The sequence below is a fragment of the Anabrus simplex genome, chromosome 3 (genome assembly GCF_040414725.1).
Source record: "Anabrus simplex isolate iqAnaSimp1 chromosome 3, ASM4041472v1, whole genome shotgun sequence".
NCBI classification, from domain to species: domain Eukaryota; kingdom Metazoa; phylum Arthropoda; class Insecta; order Orthoptera; family Tettigoniidae; genus Anabrus; species Anabrus simplex.
In genome coordinates this window covers 272,371,665-272,394,201 of record NC_090267.1, presented here as the reverse complement: position 1 = coordinate 272,394,201, position 22,537 = coordinate 272,371,665, and the positions used below count along the sequence as shown (strand labels likewise).

General features: G+C 38.7%; 1 protein-coding gene across 1 annotated transcript in view; it reads right to left on the bottom strand.

Annotated features, from left to right (window-relative positions):
- Positions 1-6,224: 6,224 nt before the first annotated feature.
- The window catches only part of APC10 (anaphase-promoting complex subunit 10), a 54,487-nt gene continuing 38,174 nt past the window's right edge, over positions 6,225-22,537 (bottom strand). Inside the window, exon 3 of the mRNA XM_067144349.2 lies at positions 6,225-6,958. Within this exon, the coding sequence (XP_067000450.1) occupies positions 6,673-6,958 (286 nt within the window). The 3' untranslated portion in view covers positions 6,225-6,672. The remainder of the gene's footprint in view (positions 6,959-22,537) is intronic.

The window sequence follows — 22,537 nt, the reverse complement described above, 5'->3', positions numbered from 1 at the left end:
TACCTTAACCGTTCTTTTCAGAATTAACTCAAATTCTAAGATTTTCTTCAGAACAATAAAATGCAAATTAATAAATGTTATAAAATCTTAAATGTACAAATCAAAATGCAAAATTTCTGATATTCTAAAAATTACCACTCACAATCATAATTCTTTGTGGTCATTCATGGTTAGTGAAACATGTCATTCGAAAAAAAAAAAATTTATGTTTAGCTTTATCATTAACTTGTTGGTGTAGTGGTTAGCGTGATTAGCTGCCACCCCCGGAGGTCCGGGTTCGATTCCCGGCTCTGCCACAAAATTTGAAAAGTGGTATGAGGGCTGGAACGGGGTCCACTCAGCCTCGGGAGGTCAACTGAGTAAAGGTGGGTTCAATTCCTACCTCAGCCATCCTCGAAGTGGTTTTCCGTGGTTTCCTACTTCTCCTCCAGGCGAATGCCAGGATGGTACCTAACTTAAGGCCACGGCCGCTTCCTTCCCTATCCCATCCGATCTTCCCATCCCTCCACAAGGCCCCTGTTCAGCATAGCAGGTGAGGCCGCCTGGGCGAGGTACTGGTCATTCTCCCCAGTTGTATCCCACGACCAAGAGTCTGAAGCTCCAGGACACTGCCCTTGAGGCGGTAGAGGTGGGATCACTCGCTAAGTCCGAGGGAAAAACCGAACCTGGAGGGTAAACAGATGATGATGATGATGAGGTAATAAGATTATATATGCTATACAGTAGGACAAAATGAATTTAAAAATCTGAAATGCAAGTCAGCAGAGATGTATTCTCTAGCATAGAGTAAGATTCTCCAGCTGCACACAATTTATATATAATAAGAGTTTTGTCTGTACATTGCTCAGAATTTTAAAATAATGGTTATTCTGTAACGGCCGTGTCCACAATAAGAAGGAAATGCACTTTCTAAATTTCCGTCATCTCTGTCTGCCTGTATGTATGTACAGGCATCACGAGAAAATGACTGAAGATAATTTAATGAAAATCAGTATGTAGAGTGGAGGAATGAGGCACTACAATCTAGGCTATAAATAATTTTATTCACACCTAGTGAAATGGTAGTTTAGGGGAAGATCTACCTTTAATTCTCAAATATCTATGTTATTGGTGGTTGTATCGATAAATACTACACAATTAAAGTTGTACAGAATAGAATTCAGTTTCCGATCGTTTACATCATACATTTTCACCGTACTGGCTATCATAACATGAATTTCAGAATTTTGATTTTTGTTGCCAAGTCTATATCAACACCAAACTACGAGAAAATGGATGAACGGAACTTAATGAAAATCGGTATGTAAAGTCAGGGAATAAGGCAATACAGTCTAGGCTGTAAATAATTTCATTCGTGCTGGATGAAATGGTAGTTTAGGGAAAAACGCCTAAAATTTAATTTTTAAATACCTACGTTACTTGTCCTATCGAAAAGTACTACATAACAAAAGTTGATACGGACTAAGCAACCAGGTGGTCATCGTTCCATATCAACAACGAAAATGGTGAAGACGAGAAAAAATCATAAAGGAACAATCACTTGAAGAATAAGACAAGAGGGAGTCATGAAAGCAGGAAGGACTCTTTTTACATTAGATGCCCTACTATCACCGAGTCAGAAGAAAATTAAATGTGAAGGCCTACCATATCGAAATCTCATAAAACTGATCAATAGGGCTCGGATATTTAGGAAAAGTCATACTTATTTCTTTGTCTCTATTTTCTTGCCTGATTGAATTTTGGTGCAAATCAGGTGATTATCATCACAATTAAGTGATTTTTATTTGTCATATAAATGCATATTTTGACTATTTTTTGTCAGGAGGTCATATTTTCAGTTATTTTCGTAGAAGTGTCATATTTCGGCGGTTTGACGATAGCTGTAGCTGTGCAAAATCATCTTCAAGAATGCGAAGTAGCATTCACAACACTGCTTCTCGGTATCACATCTGCAGTTAATACAAGTGGAATATTCTGTCTCTTCTATCAAGATTGCCGGAACCTGGTTTTGATTCCCGGTACTGCCAGAAATTTAAGAATGGCAAGAGGGCTGGTATGTGGTTAAAGTGGTAAATGCACCCCACCTCCAATGAGGGTGTGCCTGAAAAGAACTGCACCACCTCGGGATGAGGACACGAGTTTGCATTTTGCATCAAGATTGTGCAGGAATTGTTTTCTAACAGTTTGTCAGAAAGTACGACATATATTACGTCGAACTTTGGAATTATATTGAGTGCAATTACTCGTTTAGAAGCTGCTAGCTTAGAAATTCATGCATGTATTAAAATTTTGAGAAGTGTTGAACTTCCAATACAACAATCACATTGACTTCTAAAATGTTGTGTGATCTGACAATCTTTATAGGCATGTATTCACAAATGTTTGATAAGTGAATCGAGGACAAAATACTGTGAATAACTGCTAAAGATATATAGTCAGAAAATGAATATGAAAGTAAGAATAAAGAATTTAGTTTTCAAATATGTATCAAAGGACTTGCCGTTGTGATTTTTAACTTATTTTTAATGGCCATATTTGGATTAATAATTTTCGGGTTATATTTTTAATTTTTACGTCATATTTCGTCACTTTTGAAGTCATATTTGCTTGCTTATTTGGGTTATTTTTAGGTCTTAAACATCCGAGCCCTACTAATCAACAATAACATTACCTGGTATACTGACCACTGTTGGGATGCGATTTGTCTCTTCTGCTGGCATTCATTCCTGATAGATGGAATTGGTGCTGCGTCTGGAGTAAAATAGCATTCCTGAATATAGGTGGAAAGTAGCTGGGAGAGATAGATAACTTTGCACATGCAGTATTATTGTCCCATCAACAACGGGTACTACAGCTAATATATGTATACTGGGCGAGTTGGCCGTGCGGTTAGAGGCGCGCGGCTGTGAGCTTGCATCCGGGAGATAGTGGGTTCGAACCCCACTGTCGGCAGCCCTGAAGATGGTTTTCCATGGTTTCCCATTTTCACACTAGGCAAATGCTGGGGCTGTACCTTACTGAAGTCCACAGCCGCGTCCTTCCCATTCCTATCCCATCGTCACCATAAGACCTATCTGTGTCTGTGCGACGCAAAGTAGATAACAAAAATTGAAAAAGCATTGAGCCTATAGGCTGAAAGTACTGCAATAGACTTTTATGCCTACCTCATGCTTTTCTGAAGCAGTTCCATTTTATCCATCAATTTCATTTTCTTTATTTTAACTCCTTAATTCTTTTCCCACTGTGTTTTAAACACACACAAACAAAATGAGAAGACAACACTCTGTGAGATTTGCCTTTGTTTCTTTGCATCACCATTTTCTTTTTCTTTTTGCCCACACTAGCCTATTACGACCTTTCATGTTTGTTTCTATCCTCCTTTCCATCTTCCTGTCCTATATACAGTTGTTTGTTCCTTCACCATCACACATTATATAAATATGTCAAGTCTCATAAAAGAACGCTAGTTAGTTTTATCCAGTAAAGTACTTCTAGTTTAATACAGATTTTCTCTCAGAAACAAAAATCAACAACATTTAACCTGTATTTAGCCACTGAGATATTACACAACATTAATGACTACAAACCCACAGGTATTGGGTAACTAGACCTGCTGTTATGTCAGTATGACATAGGTCTGCCCTTCACTGCTTTCAAAGCCTCTCCACTTCTGACTTTCCATTAAGTTTCAGTAAATGTCAGGAATATTTTCTTCCATTCCTCCCACAAGGTGAACAGTTCTGTAACCATTTTAGGACAGCCTGGTCTGGCTGTGAACTGGTGCTCCAACCACATCCCAGAGATTTTCAATTGGGTTTAGATCAAGGCTTTGCATCAGCCATTTGATTTCCTTCACAGCCAACTGACAAATCACTCAACTGTGGCCTTCACTTTATACAAATGGTTGAATTGTCATGTTGAAAATAAAAAAGGGATTAGTTACAAATTGTTGTCATAAGATAGTTAGCATAAAATTGTCCAGTATTGCTTGATAGGCTTTGGCATTCATGATTTGAAGAACTAAAACTAGTGGACAAAGACCTAACCACGAAAAACCAGGGCCATACAGCCTCCTCTGCCAAATTTCACAGTGGGAACAATGCATTACGGTAAGTAATGCTCGCCAGATCCATACACATCCAACGGACTGCCACAACATGTTTCATGATGATATAGATGTCGATTCCCATAGGGAATTTGAAATATTTGTTCCGAATGAGTAAATTTATAATACCAATATCAATGGACTGTTATTGGACATTATAAATTTTCCAGCTAACTCATTCCTGGTTGCCAGCGTTTCGCCCCCGTGTGCTAGGCTGGGCTTGTCAGTTGGTACCTAGCACACCTACCAAGACACTGGCTAGAGCATACCGTGGAGGCCACTGCGTAGGCTAATTGTAGCCACTGGCAGTGCCAATGCAATATGAGAGACTTTGTCTCATTATCAAAAATTGATGCCTGCTTGGCCAACAGATGATATAGATGTTGATTCCCATAGGGAATCTGAAATATTTGTTCTGAATATACATAAAAACTACTTGTCTGAAGGTAATGACATTTTTATATGTTACAGACACATGTATTTGTTACAATTTTTTTCAACCACACCAAAAAGAGTTCTAAAACAACTTCTTCTCAGCCCAGGGTACAAAAACAATAGGAAACTAGGGCTTGTTTTGAAGCACTCAGTCGTGTTTGTCAGATACTACAACCACTGTAAATATACAGTGTGATACTGAATTTGTGAAGAATAATATTGATGGGAAGTTGTGTGCGCGCTGGACCATGCGATTAACAACAGATGGGGGGTGTGTGAAATCAAGTGCAGCGTTGTCACGTTCACTCTCCCCAGGCAATTGTGAAATGGAATACCCCTGACATTGTTTTGTACGCATGTTATTTTCAGTCTGCTTGTGTTCTGTAGCTTAGCCACATCACTTCAAGATGCCTCCGAGATCACCCGTTGTCAGAGGGTGAACTTGCAATGGTTTTGAGTGCTATTTGTTTCCTTCAAAGTGAGCAGGAAATGTAGGGGTTACAGTTCCCTGTGTACCAGATACTGATTGTCTTGGATTATCGCTGTCGTCAGTGAAGAGAGTAGGAGCCATTTCACAGGAGAATGATAGAAATAGGCTATACCTTTCGGGTCAAGAAAAAAGTAGTGTTTGAGGCTGGGGTGCTCAAAAATCCAACTTTGGCCACAATACGAAGAAATACCTGCGATTTTTATATGAATACAGCATTCCCCACAATTAAAAGCCTCCGCCTGAAACTGTTGTAATATATGGGGGATTTGAATGATATGTCATTTCTTACGATTCTGAAACTCTGGAAACAATGCAAAAAAAAAAAGCACGCTAAGAAAATGGAAGACTACCACTGGGAGAAAGATGAAATGTCTGAAAATGTCCCTTATTTCTAGCCAGCCATAATCAACATGAATGACAGCAGTTCTAATTCGTCAGAACATAGTGATTTTTAAGATGATGAATACTGACGGGATTATATATTGTAAAGATATGTAAATAACCCTTGCATAAATTGTAAATTAGGAATTCAATCATTTGTAAAACTGCAATTGAACGCCCAAAGACCATATGAGAAAAGGTGATGGAAAGTGGAATTTGTATGAGGAAATAAAATCAAACAAAATGAAATAAACAAAAAGCTGTGTTCGTTGTGTGCTGTTTACTACTGAGCGCGACAACGCTGTACCCGATTCCACCACCCTGTTTGCTGTTAATCACAAGGTCCAGCACGCACACAACTTCCCATCAATATTACTCTTCATAAATTCAGTATCACACTGTACGGTTACAGTTGTTGTAGTTTCTGATAACCACGACTGAGTGCTTCAAAACAAGCCCAAGTTTCTTGTTCTATGTTTATCCTGGGCTGAGAAAAAGTTGCTGTGGTAAAATAATAAGAACTTTCCTTGGGGTAGTTGAAAAAAATTGTACCTTGACTATTACACTACGAATACATGTGGCTGTAACATATAAAAGTCTCATTACCATCTGATAAGTAGTTTTCTACGTATATATTTTTAAGTGAGCGGTTTCTAGAGAAGAAACCAAAGACATGGACAATAGTTACTACAACCACAAATAAAAAATAATTAATGAACTTCAAAAACAATTTGTCTTATACACTCTTGCCTTAAGGGAGAGGGTGAGAAAAGGTCTACAATCAGAACTGGATTCTGAATATATCAAACAGTGTTTTTACTTCCATCTGAACCAACAGACTTTATTCCACTTTTGAGATTTTTATTTAACTTATTCCAAAGTCACAGATCATGCAAAAAAATATACAGTTGCACCAGTAGTAGGATAACATTCCAAAATGAATAGGAAAAAAGTTTGACAGTACCTAGACTGTTCTTTAAAAATAAAAATGAACTTAATGAAAAAATCCTGAAGTAGAAAACAAACAATATTGATGTATTTTCTGTTTTTCATTTAACTGCCTTAAAATACACTTACATTATTTCCTAACAAATAATTTATATGGAACATGTTGGAATATGTCCTAGTACAGGGGCATTCAGAGGAAGATGTCAATGAAATAAAAAAAATTTAAAAAAGAGTATACATAATAAATAATTCAGAATTTAAAATCCAGGTAAATAATGGCAAGCTATTTCAAGATTCAAATTCACTGTCTTTTTTATCTTACACAACTATACTGTTGACAAGCTACTGTCACAAAATTACCAAACTCTCCAATGCCAACACTTCTATTCTGCATAGGCGAGTGGATTTTAATCTGTCTCATATGCGTGTCTCTTCCATTCTGATGATTACTTATAACAGCAATCTGTATCATGAAAGTGCGAATTGGCTTCTCATTAATATCTTTCACAGGAATAAGCACCCATCCGGTAGGCTCGTTCAAGTCAATCACTTCAACTTCCTGCAGGTCATTGAAATTTGTTCCAGCTCGTATAGAAATCCTGCATATAAAAAAACAAGAAAGGAGATTATTCATTTTATGCAAGTAGATCATATTTATGGAGAGGTAAGAAAAATGTACACTGAAGTACAGGAATATCATTAGGGTGGACTGAAAAGCATTAACAATAATATTTTAAGACCCAACACTTTAATGTAAAGTCCTACAGGCAGTAATCAAGTTTAACTTTAAAAGAGATGATGATGCAGGGATTGACTAAAAGCTATTAAAATGACCATGGATATGTCACTTGTGTACTATAGCAAATATATTTCAGCACAACAACCTCTGCTGGCATTATCATAGGGAGTTTGAAATACTTACTCATGTTCTGGAATTCTGTGACCACAGTGCACTCTTACAAAACTTGTGACATAACACTACGAGATCAACCACTGTTAATGGTTTGAAGGACAAAGGATTCAACATCTAAAGAGGTACATATGTTCTTTGCTACTGACAACAATCAACGGGCAGACACGGTCACATTTAAGCCAAATTCTCAACATGGATACAACCAAGTTCAGCATGACTGAAGTTGATGCTGATAAGAAGCATGTCTATGAGCCAAGAAACTATTTCCTTTGACATAAGTATCATCTTAAATCAATGACTATGCCAGATGAATCATCCCTAAATTTTTTGCTGACTTCTGTAAACTACACTCATCGGCACAAAAAATGGATCACTGACATTTTGATTACAACATTTTTATTGTTTGGACTCACTAAAATTTTTATTTCTTAATTTACTAAACTATGATTTTTAAAACAATTAAGGAAAAAGCCATTTTGGGTACAGAATTATATGAAATGTTTTAAAAATGTGTTTGCATAGTTAGTACCACCAAATCCAACACATTTCCATCATCATTATCGCAGTCGGGTAAATGGCACTTAATAAAAAAAACTACACTTTACAGGGCTACTGAAAATGTAAAAGCATGAGAAAGCTATAAAAGGTTGAGTTTCCATCCTTTGCTCATATTGCTGCCTGCAGATGTTTTGACACTGGATCCACATGTACATGCAAATCCTCTTGAGGAATGAGGTCCCATTCTTCAACCAAAATTTCCCTCAGTTCTTCCAGGGCTCTCAATGTCAACTCCAAAGTCTCCAAGCAAGCACGTCCCATACGTGTTCAATGGGATTTAAGTCCGGGCTACATGCTGTCCAGACCAGAGATCTTATCCCGACCGTCATGAAGGTACAGCATGACGCATCCAGAATCATGGGGGTATGCACTGTCATGCGTGAATGTAAACTTGTTGCTGATGAATGGCGCAAAAAGGACTTCATTTTCACTAAGAACCTCCCTCTGGCATTGAGCACCCCACCATTGACTGGCACAACTTCAGTGCGGGCGTGGGTATTTATGTCTCCCCATACCATTACCTTTGTGAGAAACAAGCAGGTGAATACCTCTCTCCCCGTCTCCTCCAAATTCTTCCACAGCCATTTGGAGACCTGAGGCTAAATCTGCTTTCATCTGAAAAAAGAACCTTGCTCCACTGTTCTGTAGTCCAGTCCTGACACTGCATTGTAAAATTCAGTCATGTTACCGTGTGTGCTTGTGACAGAATGGGTCCTGATGCAGAACGTCTTGACTTCATAACGTGAACATTTCGGACATTTGCGAGGTGATTTTTTGCCTGAACCACTGTAGTGTGACAGTCCTAGAAAATCTGAAGGACCAGAAATCTGTCATCCCTCAGAGATGTACGTCTTCTGGGTTCTAACAAGGGCATTCTGTCGTAAGCACAAACCTCCCAAAAATGTTTAATTGAACACTGAACACTCCCATATGATGCCCCAAGAACATTTGCTACGTAGCATAAGCTTCTCCCATCATCCACCAAAGCTACAGACCTTTACAACTTTATCCCGAGCGAGTTGCAACTTTATTCCACAGAATCTGTCCATAAACTGTCACAATGGTCATAAGAGACAATGGCTATCACTAACAATTGCTAACTTGAATAAATTAAAACAGCTGGCCATGACGTATTGCTGTATACGCCCAGCTTACCCAATGTAATTGCAGCCATAAAACCCACTATCTGCAATACCTTCAACAAAGCGGCAGTACACAAGACTCAGAGTAAAGAGTTTGTGGCTCCTCTGTTGAAGAAATACTGTACTCCCATGGTCAAATCAGAAGTCATTGCCAGATGAAATGCTTCAAATAAAATTATCCCACTAGAATGTTATATTTCATTTTTTGTGAGGTCAGTGTATTTGGACTTGCTAAAATCTTGCCATATGAGCGCTCAAAGGTGCAAATTGTATATTAGGAACCATTCTTAAGGACCTTAATACATGTCATTGAAGGTTGATTTTACCAAGACTAGTTAAGTTGTTATATAGCTGATTAGTATATAGGCTATGCTGATGCACCTCTACATGATACTCAATCCTGTAATTAACCTTTTCAACTCATAACTGCTATATCCTGTATCCAAAGCCACGGGAAACCACCTCAGGGCTGCCGGCAGCGGGATCTAATACATCTACTCTAATCCGTTCATCGTATTTGTAATTTAGTCTACCTCCTACTGTTCTTACTGCTCACGATACCCTTTAAGAACTGAACAAATCTCAAGACATATCCTATCAATCTATTTTTTCTTCTGGTCAAATTTTTCCGAACTTCTCTCTCCTTTAAAAAAAGTAATTGTTAGGTTCTTCAGTCTGCCAAAACCATTTTTTGAATGAAAAATCTATTTTAATTATGCTTTTTTTTTTCAGGTATACATATATGTTACCACTTGAGAGCACTGAATGGTGAATATGGGGTTATTTTGTTGAATCAGCATTCTTTTCACTTGTGTTAGGCTCCTCACTTTCATTTCTTATTTGACCTCACTTGATCATAATTAGCATCATTAGTTTTAACCCTTTGAGGATGTATGGTCCAAGAAATTTTCCCAGTCAGGATGTACATATTCTGAAGTATATAAGCAAGTTCATAAAATTTTATGGTTTTACTGCATTAATCAACAATGAACAGACTACGATCAGGTGTTGGTAAATCCAGGGTCAACCTTGTCAAATGAGGCTATTCCAAAGAACTAACACAATATGACTATGGAGAAGAATAGACAATGAGTCGTCTATGCCAATGCCCACTCTGTCCTGAGTCATGCAATGAACAACGTTATTTGCTTTACACCCAACTAACAACTTTCATGGTTTTCAGACGCCGAGGTGCCGGAATTTTTCCCACAGGAGTTTTTTCACGTGCCAGTAAATCTACCAACACGAGGCTGATATATTTGAGTACCTTGGAATACCACTGGACTGAACCAGGATCGAACCTGCCAAGTTGGGGTTAGAAGGCCAGCGCCTCAACCATCTAAGCCACTCAGCCCAGCAGTCATGCAATGATGGAGAGTTATTGATAGCTGAAGAAAATGCAGTTGCTGTTGCCTGATTCTGGGTGAAGATTATTTAATTTTCTTTCCTTAGTGATGGAATTAATTGTTCTTTTATAATATATATTCCATTATTTTACACAATTATGTCATGTAAAAGCAGCCTCCGTGGCTCAGGCGGCAGCACGCAGGCCTCTCACCGCTGGGTTCCGTGGTTCAAATAATGGTCACTCCACGTGAAATTTGTGCTGGACAAAACTGAGGTGGGACAGGTTTTTCTCCGGGTACTCTCGCTTTCCCTGTCATCTTTCATTGCAGCAACACTCTCCAATATCATATCATTTAATCTGTAAGTCATTAATCATTGCCCCAGAGGTGTGCGACAGGCTTCGGCAGCCGGCACAATTCGTATCCTCGCCGCTAGAGGGGGGATTCATTCATTCCATTCCTGACCCAGTCAAATGACTAGAAACAGGTTGCGAATTTTCATTTTCATGTCATGTTAAAATTTATATATAGCTTCAGACTCATTTCATAAATCATGGAAAGAAAGAGACAGTAAGAAAATGAATTTGGAACTCAAGGGATGAGGCAAAGACCTTGAACAGGTATATAGGAAAGAAGCTGAAGGTTAATGAGGGTAGTTCAAGAAGAAAAAACATTGAGTTGGGAGATTTTAGTAGAGAAACTGGATGAAGATAGCGGAGGCAAGATGAAGTTACCTGTACTGTGCAGCATGGTCTAATGGAAAAGGAAAGCAGTGGACACTTGAAGATGAGAATCTACTCAGAAAAGAAAGTGACATCACAAAGAGGTCCTGAAGAACATTCTTGACCACCTGCTTAATGGATCAGAGGAAGGACGAGATGTAGAAGCCTGCTCAGAGGAGCTCTTATCATCAGGACAGAAACAGAAGGAACATTAAGAACTATACGGGAGAAGGGCGCACATTTCAACAGATTTCAGTGTGCAGTTTTATAAACTAAACATTTTTTATTTCAGTAATTAGCATCATTAGTTTTAACCCTTTGCAGATGTATGGATCCAGAATTTTTTTTTTTTCCTAGTTGCCACGGAACTACTATCTCCCGAATACTGGATACTAGCCGCACTTAAGCGACTGCAGCTATCGAGCTCGGTCCAGAAAATTTCTGCAGTCAGGATGTACATGTTTTGAAGTAAACAAGCAAGTTCATAAAATGGTACATTTTTAACATATTATTATTTCTATCTAATAAAAAAATCAATATGCACTAAAAATACTTATTTCAGTACCTAAAACCCTACACACTTTCCAAAATGGGTAGCTTTCAAATTAATATACAATGCATAAGGTTTACAACTCCGCCATTGCCAATTACAAGGCTGGGGCCTCATCTTACAAGCAATGGGGAAGGAGGAACAGGAGTATCAACCTCATAAAAAAAACCAGGGTCCATCTGGCTCCGGATGGTAGCACCCTGTTATAAAGGTTTCTAGGCAAAATTGGTCAACGACCTCAATGGCGGAAGTGGAAGAATGTTTTTCCCAACGACACAGAGAGCAGAAGAGCAACCCCCTGGTTGGTACCTAAAGGACCGAGTGACCACTGGTATAAGTGGCCTCCCTCTACCAACTGCCAACGGCCTTCTTGGAGGACGGATGAGCAGGCGGAGGTTCAGAGCACCCTCTTGTCCTTGGGATGGGAAACTACCCCTAAAGGCAGAAGAGCCACTAGATGGCCAAGAGCATAGGATGCAGAAGGCAAGAGAAAACCACTGCATTAAAGATCCCCAGGATGTCCTAAGAAGCCGGCCCCGTGTTGTAGGGGTAGCATGCCTGCCTCTTACCCGGAGGCCCCGGGTTTGATTCCCAGCCAGGTCAGGGATTTTTACCTGGACCTGAGGGCTGGTTCGAGGTCCACTCATCCTACGTGATTAAAATTGAAGAGCTATCTGACAGTGAGATAGCGGCCCCAGTCTCGAAAGCCAAGATTAACCGCCGAGAGGATTCGTCGTGCTGACCACACGACACCTCGCAATCTGCAGGCCTTTGGGCTGAGCAGTGGTCACTTGGTAGGCCAAGGCCCTTCAAGGGCTGTAGTGTCATGGGGTTTGGTTTGGTTTTAGGATATCCTAAGAATAAACATGCATGGTGAAGTCTTCCCAAATTAAATTTGTATCCGAAGGTAAAATAGTCCCCAGCTCGGATCTCCGGAAGGGACAATGGAAGAAGATTCCAAGAAATGATCAAATATGTAAAATGGGAACATGGAATGTTCGATCACCCAAAAGGACTGAAAAATTGGATAATGTCAAAAAGGAGATGGATAGACTCGAGACTGATGTCTTAGGACTAAGCAAAGTGTGATGGCCAAATAATGGAGACTTCTGGAGTGGTGACTACAAAATTATTTATTCGGGAGATAAAAAATCGAAAAGTAGCTAATCATGTCCAAAGCATTTGGGGATTTAGCGAAAGAATTATTATGATCACACTCAAAACAGAACCTAAGGATACAGTATTAATCCAGACATGCATGTCTACATCGAGTCATGCTGATGATGAAGTGGAAGATAGGTATATATGAACAACTGGAGGAAGTATTGATGAAAGTTAAAGAAGATGATAACCTAGTCATCATGGGAGACTGGAATGCTTTTGTAGGAGAAGGTAAAGTAGACAACTGTGTGGGAAAGTATGGACTTGGGAATATGAATGCAAGAGGGAACAGGCTTACTGAGTTCTGCAGAAGTCATATGTTGATTATTGCCAATACCTGTTTTGAACAACAACCAAAAAGTAGATACACTTGGACAATGCCAGGTAATGGTGACAGATATCAGATAGATAACATATTGATAAAATACCGTTATCATAACCAAGCCAAATCATGTAAGAGCTATCCGGGTGCAGATGTGGATTCAGACCACAATCTGGTGTTGATGAAGAGTCAACTACGATTAAGAATAAAGGTTATAGAACAACCCTATAAGAGATAGAACATTAGAAGGGTAGAAAAGGGACAAGCAAGGTTTAAATGTTCAAGGACCGAGCTCGATAGCTGCAGTCGCTTAAGTGCGGCTAGTATCCAGTATTCGGGAGATAGTAGGTTCGAACCCCACTGTCGGCAGCTCTGAAGATGGTTTTCCGTGGTTTCCCATTTTCGCACCAGGCAAATGCTGGGGCTGTACCTTAATTAAGGCCACGGCCGCTTCCTTCCCACTCCCAGCCCTTCCCTGCCCCATCGTCGCCATAAGACCTATCTGTGTCGGTGCGACGTAAAGCAACTAGCAAAAAAAAAAAAATGTTCAAGGAAAAAACTGACGAAAGAACTGACTTTAAGATAATGTCTGGAAATATACAGGAAAGATGGGAGAAAATAAAAAACTAAATAACTGAAAGAGCTGAGACATGTTTCGGTAGACAGGAAAAGATGGTATACAAACCTTGGATCACCGAAGAGATACTGGATTTAATGGAAGAACTCAGGAAGAGCAAAGCAAGAGGAAACCATGAAGAATATGCAAGATTTAGAAACAAGATTAATAGAGAAGCAAAGAAAGTAAGGGAAGAATGGCATGAAAAGAAATGCAAAGACATAGACAAACATATGGCGAAAGGTAACAGTGAAAGAGCATACGCCGAGATACGGAAACAGTTTGGAACAAGAAAGAACCTTATGAACATCATACGGAACAAGAATGGTGAAGCCCTAACTGAAGAAGATGAAGTAGTGTTAAGATGGAAGGGGTACACAGAAGAACTCTATGAAGAAACTCTAGACGCAGATGTCCTTGAAAGTGAGGACCAAGTGGATGTTGATGAATTAGGACCACCAATTATAAAAGAAGAATTTGATAAAGCCCTCAAAGAGTTAAGATATAAAAAGGCTTCAGGGCCAAACTTTCACAGGTCCTAGGAGATAAAGCCAAGGACAACCTATACAAGCTAATAAATGAAATATATATAACAGGAGAAATACAGACAGATTTTGAGCAAACTATTCTTATTCCCGTACCAAAAAAGCACAGAGGTGTGAGGATCATAGAACGCTGAGCCTCCTCTCCCATGCCTCCAAAATCATAACACGTATTATCTACCATCGGATTGACAGAAAAGTAAGAGATAATATTTCAGAAGGACAGTTTGGATTTAGGAAGGAGAGAGGCACACGAGAAGCCATCCTAAGTCTCAGAATAATTATTGAAAAATCCCTAGAAATTATTAGACATGTGGTAATTGCTTTCATTGATTTAGAGAAAGCCTTTGATAATGTAAATTGGAATATACTGTTTGAAACCCTAAGAAAGCTGAAAATATGACTACAAGGACAGAAGAATACTCTATTAACTTTACAAGAATCAGACAGCATTAATTGGCAAAGAAAGAGTGGAAGCAAGAATTGGGCAGGGAGTAAGACAGGGATGTGGACTATCACCACTTTTATTTAACATCTATATCAAAGAAGCCATTAAAGAATTTTTAGCTATGAACAGTCATGGTATAAAAGTTAATGGCAAACTGTTCAGTACCATACGTTTTGCAGATGATATAGCCCTGACAGCTGAGAATGAGAGAGGAATGGAAAAGGCACTGAATCACATACACAAATTACTACAAGACAAGTGCGGTATGAGAATAAACAAAAAGAAAACCAAGGTAATGGTATGCATTAAGAAGGGTGACCAAACTGTCAATGTGCTAATGGATGGAGAGAAATTAGTCCAAGTAAAGAAATTTAAATATCTGGGGAACCTGATCACATCTAAAGGAAAATGTACGAGGGAAGTAAATGCTCAAATTGTACAGACGAAAGAAGCCTTCTCAAAAAAGAAGTCTCTATTAACATCCAAGAATGTCAACTTAGAGTTGCGGAAGCACTTTGCGAAAAGTTTTATATGGAGTATTGTAAGCTATGGCTCTGAAACACAGACCCTGCGAAAAGCAGATGTTTTGAAACTCAGGACATTTGAGATGTGGTGTTGGAGACGAATACTAAAGATACCTTGTACTGATAAAGTCACAAACGAGAATGTTCTCAAAAAGTAAGTGAGAAATGGACCTTGGTTGAATCCTTGAACAAAGAAAGAATAGCTTTGTTGGCCATTTGATTCGTCATTCTGATTGAGGCACCACCCTTATTGAAGGGAAGCTGGAAAGGAGGAGGAGTAAAGGAAGACCAAGAACTCAATTCATAGACGGCATTAAAGGCAAATACACCTATTGTCACTTGAAGCTGTTAGCTAAAGAAAGAAGATGATTGGAAGACATACATGTCACCCACCAACCTAACGGTTAATGAAAATAGCAGAAATATAATAAACGGTTCTGCATCAAGTGATAGGTTCAGAATTATATTACATAACACGTGTTCTTTAGGTTTCCTGTCATCAGACTTTACTTCCACCTGTCATCATCCAGTAAATTTCCTGCACTTTCATCACTTGATTATTCTTATGTCCTTTGTATTTCATTTTCAAAACTGCCATCATCACCCAGCTGCAACCTGAGGCGGCTGTGATATATAATTGACAATGGTCACACAGAATGGAAAATGCGAGATGTCAACTATATATCGACAACAGACTGTGGAAGCATATTAGGTTTGGTGATTAAATATTGACATATGTCCGTAGAAGGTTAATAGTAGTGATGGGGAGTCTGAGCGCAAGCACCTGTTTCTCATGAGACATGTCGAGAGATCTCGAGAGCATTGTTCTCGCACTGTGCGGCAAGCAGCACGTTGTAGGCCTACAGGTAGGCAGAGCTGAATGTTATTTGTGCCGAGTATGTAGAAAGCCAACCACGGACCTTCTCCATGCCACAAATATGTGCCAATAAGCGATTACACCGCTCATTTTCACTGAGGTCTCATTCTGACATATGCAGCAGTAAGTACACGAATGAGTGGGCTAAGTACAGAGCCTGACAGCTACTGTAGGTGTACAACGTTATCACTAGGGAGCGGATTTTTATGTGCTAAAAATGTGAACATTTTATTTTTTTATGTACTGAAAAAATTGTGATAACAAATTAAAATTAATTTTCCTTTAAATATCTCACATAACTACTCGCCACTACTCAAAAAGTAAATAAGCATAACGTTTTGTATTAGAATATGGTGCTACCAGACGTGCTCCTTAAGGCAAATTGGTGTCTGTGTATGGAAACATGCAGTATGGTATATTAATTTTTGATATGCCAGAGTAGATATTATGAATGGTTTTTTTCTTTAAAAGGTAATGTTTTGTTTTTGCTAGGACTTTACGTCGCACCGACACAGATAGGTCTTATGGCGACGATGGGATGGGAAAGGCCTAGGAGTTGGAAGGAAGCGGCCGTGGCCTTAATTAAGGTACAGCCCCAGCATTTGCCTGGTGTGAAAATGGGAAACCACGGAAAACCATCTTCAGGGCTGCCGATAGTGGGATTCGAACCTACTATCTCCCGGATGCAATAATGTTTTGTTTAAATATGGCAAAAGCAACCTATCATCTTTGAAAAAATGGTACCAGTTCGTACTCACCCATCACACACTGGAATATTAGTTGCTAGAAGTAGTCTTAGAATTGCAGTGAACAACAAAGGTCATCTCCAAATTGTCCATCACAAATGCACGCCGATTATCTCTAAAGAACGCCTTATACTGCAAAAAGGATCGCTCCACATCACAGGAAGTCAGACGTGCATAGTTGAAGAGAGGAATGTCACCAACACTAATGCCTTCAATTTTGCCAACATGAGCACCCTCTAATACATTAGAGATTTGGCACGTTGTTTGAAATCCTCTGTTTTTCCTGAAAAAATTTTGATGTTTGACCTTTAACAGTCCCTGTACCTGCGAAGCCTGGAGTGAATCTAATTTATTTTCAACAGAGCGCACCTCCTTCACTGTTTCGGACAACAGGTTAGTGGATTTTTCAAGTATGTCTATAGTTTTACACAAGAAGCTTAGATTTGCAGATATAAATGCCAAATCGTTTTACAAAGAGCTGTCTTTCAGTATCTCTTGAAGAATCTCAATTGACGACGCATCGTTTCTATCTAGCGCATTTACGACGAATGCAAAACTTTCAAAATTGTCTGCGTAGTATACCACAGCGCTAAGCCAGGTACCCCACCACGTAACAATAGGCATAGGAAGAAGCGCAATATCTGGGTTTTTCTCTTTAAACAGATCGATTCTTGAGGGTGCTTTTATGAAGACGTTTTTGCCATTAGACACTAATTTATCCACTTGGGGATACTGAGCCCGCACAGTTTCACATAACCTGTGTACAGCATGAACAACGCAAGTTACATGTATCATTTTTGGAAAGCTCACAGAATGGCCTTCGGCTGCCTTTTTCATGTAAGCTGCACTATCAGTAAGAAAAAGCAATACATGGTCGTATTTTACACCTTTTGGCCAAAGTAAGTGCATGGCTTCATTGAATAACCTAGCTACAGTGACATGGTTTGCAGCAAGCATTTCTTTACGCGCTAGGAAATAAGAGTGTTCACAAGCAGTTTTGTCATTCTTCAACGCACCAACTACAACATTTCCTACTTTTCTGCCACTTGAATCAGTGGTTTCGTAAATGCTCACCCACAGTTTTTCGCTATCACATACTGCCCGAAATCTCTGTAAAGATTTTTCCGTAATCTGGATTCGCCTGGAGGCTCAAAATTAATGTACTTCGTTAGGAAATTTCTCAGTCCCGGATTATTTATTTTGCCAAGAGGAATGTCGACGCAAACAAATGCTCTGCACACATCTAAATAATACTGGGAATATTTAGATGGGCCTGCATTTTAAGTAGTTAGTTCAGCTATTGGCAACTGTCACAAACACACACGCGAAGCAGCCGCAGTATGCTTATTTGCAGGCACATGCTGGGTTACTTGAGAACGTTGATCTGCACTTACTGTTTTACCACACGGTTGGCAAAATAATACTTTTCCATCGGTAGTGAAAATGCTTTTAAATTCCACTACATGTTGTTGAAGCCGCGACCTTGTACTCGACTTATCTTTTGGCATTATTTTGCAGGTTATGACATGCATTTACGGTGAATCACTGTTTCAATAAAAAGAATAGCAGCGGGCACTGAAGGAAATATTTCTTAGAAATCCATACAAAATCACACGACCACGGAAATGATATATGGACCCGAACAGCTAACCTTACTCTTAGAAGTGATGAAATCCCACTACCTAATGGTGGGGCAATATCCTTCCCAGTCTCCCATGTCGTAACGGTATTACATAACCTTACCTCTCCGTGATTGCCTTTCGCTGATATTCTATAAACAAAACCCGAGTGGGCGGACTCATAAAAGCGAGTTGGAATGACATCATGCAAGGAAACATCTTGTGCAGCAAATCAAATCGCTGTCTATAAGTAATGACGTAGCCAATGACATTTTTTTTTTGCTAGGGGCTTTACGTCGCACCGACACAGATAGGTCTTATGGCGATGATGGGATAGGAAAGGCCTAGGAGTTGGAAGGAAGCGGCCGTGGGCTTAATTAAGGTACAGCCCCAGCATTTGCCTGGTGTGAAAATGGGAAACCACGGAAAACCATCTTCAGGACTGCCGACAGTGGGATTCGAACCTACTATCTCCCGGATGCAAGCTCACAGCCGCGCGCCTCTACGCGCATGGCCAACTCGCCCGGTAATGACAGTTTTAGAACTTCTGGAGGGAAGTCTATAAATAGCTGAAACATTCAGATACATAATGTTAAATACACTGTTAAAAACAATACCGTAATTGTAAAATGAAAATATGAGCATTATTTTATAACACAGAAGCACTTTAAATTTGATTGATAACAAATATTGCCGATTTATGTGCTTATTATAGATTTTCTTAAAATATGTATTTACATTTTAAAAATTGAAAATATGTGTTTTTGTGTGAAATAAGATTAAGTTTTTACACTTGGGGATGCACAATAGGAATAATGAACTTTGTAACTTGTGTTAAAACTTACACAAAAAAATATGTAATTACATTAAAATCCACTCCTAGTTATCACTCGTAATCTATCAGACCCCACGTTTAATATCAATTTGACAAACGCTTATGTTTACCAACATTATGGTAACGAAGGAAATAATTCCTTACAATGTTATAGAGTATTCGCATCATAATTAGGTACTTTAATATATGACGGTGTAACATGTAACTGTGTCTAACTGTACGCGGCAACTTTCAGACGATGCCCAAAATGCAATATAAATCGTGGATGTGGGATTATTTTAAAGAGATGCCAAATAACACAGTCTGTTGTATTGTTTGTTCAAAAGAAGTAAAATACTTCAGCAAAAATATTTTTTGGATGATCTAGCACTAAACAACACATAATATCACTGAAGGGCAATTGTCACAGAGAACACCTACGACCCTGTCTGTATCACAAGAAGCTATCTTGTCAACAACAATTGTGAGGTATCCAGGTAGGTGTACATCCTATCTACAGTTATTAACAAGTTATACAGGGCTATTCGGCTAAGATGTCCACCTCAAATAACTCGTGAACAGTATAAGATACTATCATTCTGTTTTCACTTTCGTTAATGATATTAAGGTGTCCATAGTTGAACATGCAGTACTTTTCCAGGCTTTTGACAAACATTTTCTATAATATGAGAACATTATTTCACACAATAAGTGGTAATGATAAACTATCCAGATAATGCTCGCAGTTACTGGGACATCACACAGATAGCAGCATAGGAGAATCAGTCTTGAGATTCTTGTGAGTCTCGACATCTGCAACGTCAGCCTCAAGAGTCTCAAACGAGAGCATTGCCTATCACTAGTTAATAGTAAGTTGGGCAGGTTGCAAACTTTTACTGCAGTTTCCAATCACAACCATAACGTTAAATTTTTATATTTCATGTAAAGCATACTTTTGTTGAATTTTATCCCTTACAAAGGGGCACATTTTATCAGGAGGTGGGGTACCTTACAACAAAGAAATAATAACACCTTTCTTTTCACTTTAAAATCAAATACATTTTATTTAAACAGTCCAAATAAGCCAATATATTTCAAGATACAAATATAACAAGATTGAAAATGCATACAAAAGTGAAAGAGAATTGGTTTAGTCATCTTATTCACTATGGAAAGCAACAAATAGGTCTAAGTTTAAGTTTTACATTAACTGAAGAGAATTTTACAGAAAATGCCTTAGGAGAAATGGTTCTAGACTTTCCTCCACTTATGGGAAGTTTCATTATAATGTCACTCCTGTCAACACTACCATATTATTTCTGAGAGAAAACAATGTCCATGAATCTTTCTTCCTTTGCAGGAATCTAACTTTCTAATTGTTTTCTTCTTTATCTTCCACTCAGCCTGCAAACAGGACTTTGTTCTTTCGTTCAAAATGAACAGTACAAAATCCTTTATCTGTATTACTACAGCATCATGCTCAAAATCCACATTTTCTTCAAACTCTGATGATGTTGAAATAAAATACTGTTCTAGAGCTTGACAATCAGACTAGTCTTGTAAAAGATTTGTTATTGAAACATTTTCTTGCAGGCTTGCATTTTACTTTTTTCCCTAGTCTTTTAAGTGTTTCCTGTTCAATTCTCGTCTTTTCTGGAGTTTCAGTTAGTATTTGGTAAGTTTCATTTTCTTCTTGCTTCTGCCTTTGGAAAAGGCCAAATATCTTCAGGGGTCAAACTTACTTTAGGCATTCTAGTGTTTGTTTTACAGTGTTTGGAATTCTCTGGTGAGCAGCTCAAAACAGCAGAATTTGCTTTATTTGTGCTTGGTTGATTTTCAATCGTGCAACGATCAACTAAAGAGGATGATAAATCATGTTGTAAAACTGATGTGTTATTGACAAGTGCACTAATGACATGTGAGGCTTCAGAATCTTCCTCTGTAAAAAGCAGATGAGAAAGCAGCCAAGTGCGTGTTGTTTTAAAAGCTGCTGTGAGTAAATGAAGCAATATATGCAGTGTTAGTTTAAGCAGCTAGGTTATGAATGGTTACTGTTTTGCTTGGATTAGATAACATCCAATCATTTTCAGCTATTTTCAATTTCGTTTACATGGTCCCAAATTTCCATAATCTTAAGAGCTGGAGGCAGTGACCTACAGTGAAGTGAGAAAGTGACCAACACTACACCATTTCATCCAGCAAACAACATAGCATCAAGACTGCAATGGGTTTCATGGTTGTCCATGAGCAATAGTATTTTGTGTTCTTTTGAACAATGTTTGCTTTCTTGTCTATTGTAGGACTTGTCAAAGTAGACCACTGATCATCCATCAACTTCCGGCACTATTTACTAAGTCCAAACTTCCTTCGGATGGTCCAAGCAATAGAAAGTCATGGAATTTTGCCCTCACGAATACAAATGAAGGGCCAGGAAAAAAACAAAACAAAAAAGTCAACTTGTTTAAGAACCAAACTAAATTTCAATTTCAAAGGTTACTAGAAAAATAAATCAAAAGTTACAAAATAATATGCTTTGAATAAATGAAGTTTGAAATGTAGTAAACTTAATTAAGCTTGGTCCGATGCCCAGAATATCACCACTAACTCAATTACAACAAAGAGTTAACTTGTCTGCTTTTTCCATCCTGATCCTTCAAATACTGGGGGGATTGTAATTCCAACAGCGTTGACAATAATACGTACAGTTATCACTGAGCCAGTTCACCACAAACAATTTGACCCACCTGACAAGCTCCTTAGCTTGACAACCACTTTTGGTGCTTGAAGAACCGTCGAGACTCTTGTCCCATTAAGATGATATATTCGGTCCGCTGTGAAATCATCAGAATGACTAGCTCGCTCATAAGTGTCAAACAACTCTATAACATGCGCTTTACTAAAACCGGTAGCTCTTGATAAACTAGTGCTTTTGGGTTTTCGTAGGGCAAGCTGTTCCTGGCGACTCATAGAACACTTAATCAATTCCAGCTATTTTAATTCATCCCAACTCCTTGGCATGCTTGAGCCCAGCTGCTTTGCATAATCATATGCAAGATGTTATACTTGTTTAATCCATAATTTATATTTGAACTTTTAAAAATATAGTCACAAAGCATACACCCTTCTTCAGTATTAAAACTTGTCGGCTTGTGTATCTGGAAGTGTAGCATTATGATGATATAGGCCAACTGTTGTTGGATTATCACTAGGCCTAACATCAACTGCCTTACCTGTTTTTAATCTACAAAATAAAGCAGTGTATTGCATTCCATATTGAT